The 4121-nt window shown below is 45.2% G+C and overlaps 1 protein-coding gene across 1 annotated transcript; it reads right to left on the minus strand.

Moving 5' to 3' along the window:
- Positions 1-1863: 1863 nt before the first annotated feature.
- On the minus strand, positions 1864-2412 carry LOC311124626 (forkhead box protein N3-like; the record flags this gene model as incomplete). The annotated part of the gene is made up of 1 exon (XM_084198738.1): positions 1864-2412. A coding segment is annotated over one exon (549 nt), but the record flags the coding sequence as incomplete, so codon positions are not given.
- Between the last annotated feature and the right edge of the window lie 1709 nt (positions 2413-4121).

A 4121-nucleotide genomic window follows, 5' to 3' on the forward strand; every position in this document is an offset into this window, starting at 1 on the left:
AAGTCTTCTCATGCTTTGTTGATTTCAAAAAAGTTTTTGACTCAATTTGGCATGAGGGCCTGCTATACAAATTGATGGAAAGTGGTGTTCGGGGGAAAACATACAACAGTATAAAATCCATGTACACAAACAACAAGTGTGCGGTTAAAATTGGCAAAAAACACACATATTTCTTTCCACAGGGCCGGGGGGTGAGACAAGGATATAGCTTAAGCCCCACCCTCTTCAGCATATATATCAACGAATTTGCGAGGCACTAGAACAGTCTGCAGCACCCGGCCTCACCCTACTAGAATCTGAAGTCAAATGTTTACTGTTTGCTGATGATCTGGTGCTTCTGTCCCCAACCAAGAAGGGCCTACAGCAGCACCTAGATTTTTTGCACATATTCTGTCAGACCTGGGCCCTGACAGTAAATCTCAGTAAGACAAAAATAATCGTGTTCCAAAAAAGGTCCAGTTGCCAGGACCACGAATACAAATTCCATTTAGACATCGTTGCCCTAGAGCACACAAAAAAACAGTACATACCTCAGACTAAACATCAGCGCCACAGGTAACTTCCACAAAGCTGTGAACGAGCTGAGAAACAAGGCAAGAAGGGCCTTCTATGCCATCAAAAGGAACATAAAACTCGACATACCAATTAGGATCTGGCTAAAAATACTTGAATCAGTTATAGAACCCATTGTCCTTTATGGTTGTGAGGTCTGGGGTCCGCTCACCAACCAAGAATTTACAAAATGGGACAAACACCAAATTGAGACTCTGCATGCAGAATTCTGCAAAAATATCCTCTGTGTACAACGTAAAACACCAAATAATGCATGCAGAGCAGAATTAGGCTGATACCCGCTAATTATCAAAATCCAGAAAAGAGCCTTTAAATTCTATAACCACCTAAAAGAAGTGATTCCCAAACCTTCCATAACAAAGCCATCACCTACAGAAAAATTTACCTGGAGAAGAGCCCCCTAAGCAAGCTGGTCCTGGGGCTCTGTTCTCAAACACAAACAGACCCCACAGAGCCCCAGGACAGCAACACAATTACACCCAACCAAATCATGAGAAAGCAAAAAGATAATTACTTGACACATTGGAAAGAATTGCCAAACAAACAGAGCAAACTATAATGATATTTGGCCCTAAACAGAGAGTACACAGTGGCAGAATACCTGACCACTGTGACTGACCCAAACTTAAGGAAATCTTTGACTATGTACCGACTCAGTGAGCATAGCCTTGCTATTGAGAAAGGCCGCCGAAGGCAGACCTGGCTCTCAAGAGAAGACAGGCTATGTGCACACTGCCCACAAAATGAGGTGGAAACTGAGCTGCACTTCCTAACTTCCTGCCAAATGTATGACCATATTAGAGACACATATTTCCCTCAGATTACACAGACCCACAAAGAATTTGAAAAAACAAATCCAATTTTGATAAACTCCCATATCTATTGGGTGAAATACCACAGTGTGCAATCACAGCAGCAAGATTTGTGACCTGGTTCCACAAGAAAATGGCAACCAGTGAAGATCAAACACCATTGTAAATACAACCTATATTTATGTTGATTTATTTTCCCTTTTGTACTTTAACTATTTGCACATCATTACAACACTGTATATAGACATAATATGACATTTGAAATGTCTTTATTCTTTTGGAGCTTGTGTGAGTGTAATATTTACTGTTCACTTTTTATTGTTTATTTCACTTTTGTTTATCCATTTCACTTGCTTTGGCAATGCAAACATATGTTTCCCATGCCAATAAAGCCCCTTGAATTGAATTGAATTGAGAGAAAGGGGGAAAGAGTGCATGTGTGTGTTGTGTGTCTGTTTGTGTGTCTCCTCCTCCTTACCTGACTCCTGTCCTTGTCCACCTTCTTGAAACACTTATTGAGCGACAGATTATGGCGCACCGAGTTCTTCCAGCCAGTAGGGGCGCTAGCGAAATACGGGAAATGCTCCAGGATCCAACCATAGATATCTTTCACCGGCAGCCTCTTGGACGGCGCATCCTCTATTGCCATGAAGATCAGGCAGCTGAAGGAATACGGGGGCTTCCTATTGGCTCCCGTGACCAAGTCGTAGGAAGAGGAGTCACATGGGTCGGTGGAGTTGGAGGAGGAGGAAGGGGAGTGGGGGGTTAGTGGTTGACCGTCAGTGTCCTGCAGTGGGGAGACGGAGCGGAGCCCCGAGTGGGAGAAGCTGTTGAGAAGGTTGGTGCTCTCGTGGAGCCAGGAGAGGCTGGTGAGCTCCTCATCCTCGGCCTTGGAGAAGGAGGCCGACAGGGACAGGGACAGGTCTGCTGCCTCCGCCTCCCTGTAGAAAGGACTCAGACCCCGGGTGGCTCCTAATCCTTTGTTGGGGCTCTGGGCCTTCTTACTGGGCGGCATGGTGGGTCCCATTCAGCCCTGGGCTCTCTCCTGGAGGGGGAATAGAGGAGGAGAGAGGAGGGGACAAGATCATATTTGGGTTACTATGAATAAAGTAACGTCTGCAACTCTGATATTTCTACAGTGGTTTTTGAGACACAGTTTCGATCCTACTGGGATCTCCAGGAATGGTTGCTGCAACAATCACACCAACGACTGAAGATAAATGAGAGTTAGAATGCATTTAGTTAACTGCAGATTAATGGATAGAACAGTAGCTACATTGACTGCATGGTAAATGTCCTCTGTTAGTTGGTGTCTTCTGTTGGTAGGTTGATCCCAAGATGGGAACATGCTGAACTCAGTCATAGGGTGAGTTATCAGCTCATGTTCATCACACACACGCACACACACACGCACACACACACTCACACACACACACACAGAGACACAGACACACGGACGCACACGCAGACACACACACCGACTCACACACTACGATTGGATTAATCCCAGCAGCAGCTATGTAGTGGTCATCCCCTGATCTGTCTCTTCAGTCTGACTGATTGACGGACAGCTGTCAACATCCATTCCTCTTTGTGTTTTACACACAAACACACTGCCTGTTTTACACACAAACACACTGCCTGTTTTACTCCCTGCTCTAATCATTCTAAATATATATCTATGTCTCCTCCTTAACTGACAGTATCCCTGTGACTCAACAGCAGTTACCTGTCAGAGCCATGTTGTTGCACCAATATTGACATTGACTCTAATGAATTTAAATTGGCCCCAGCTCCTCATAGCTGAACGACAGATATTCCTACTCCTGAAAAGAAAGTGGATAAACAAAAGAAGAGAAGCGAGTTGTTAAGATATTAAGCGGTGTGACTCGCTCGTCAAGGTGTGGTTCAGAGAGATTCTAGGGAATGTTACTGGTGTGACATTGTTCCCAGTTGGACGTTGTCGAGGCGTCGGTCGTCAAGGGGAGCAGAAAAGAACATTTTCTGGTTACGTTGCCATGACGGCAGGCAAGGCACCAGGCAGAGCCATGAAACATTATGTCTGACAGTAAAGTCATCTAATTTTACTGTTGCTATGACAACAAACTCCTTCCAGGTAGGGCCTGTGTTATGAGTGAGTGTGTGAGCCGTGGCGAGGCGTTGTGAGCTGTGTATCTAGGGTTCTCTTCAACACACTGAGCTCTAAACAAACTCTTCTACAACGTTTTACACAACTGACTGTTAAAGGGACAAGTTCAGTCTTCATGTTGGTGAGGTGGTGGAGGGAGGTGGGTGAGGTGGTGAGGGGGTGGGTGAGGGGGTGAGGGGGTGGGTGAGGGTGTATGTCCTTCAAGTACAGGGGTTCCCAAACTTTTTTGTCCCACGACCCCATTTTGATATCTGAAAATTCTAGTGACCCCACCCATTGGGTCTTTCGAATGAATGGCGCCGAAGGAGATGGCTGCCGTTTTACGGGCTCTTAACAAATTGTGCTATTGTGTGTGTTTTTTCACGTTATTTGTATCTTATTTTCTACATAATGTTTCTGCCAACGTCTCTTATGTCCGAAAAGAGCTTATGGATATCAGGACAGTGACTACTCACCTCGTACTGGACAAATATTTTTTCTTTAACGGGTCGGAAGCGAAGGATTTTCTTCAGACACCCGACAAGGCCCAAATCCCAGTCATTCGCATGAGAAAGAGACGGAGATAACTGGGACGTAGGTAGGGGTGA

This window comes from Coregonus lavaretus, assembly GCF_964263955.1.
Source record: "Coregonus lavaretus genome assembly, contig: HAP1_SCAFFOLD_5066, whole genome shotgun sequence".
Taxonomy (NCBI): domain Eukaryota; kingdom Metazoa; phylum Chordata; class Actinopteri; order Salmoniformes; family Salmonidae; genus Coregonus; species Coregonus lavaretus.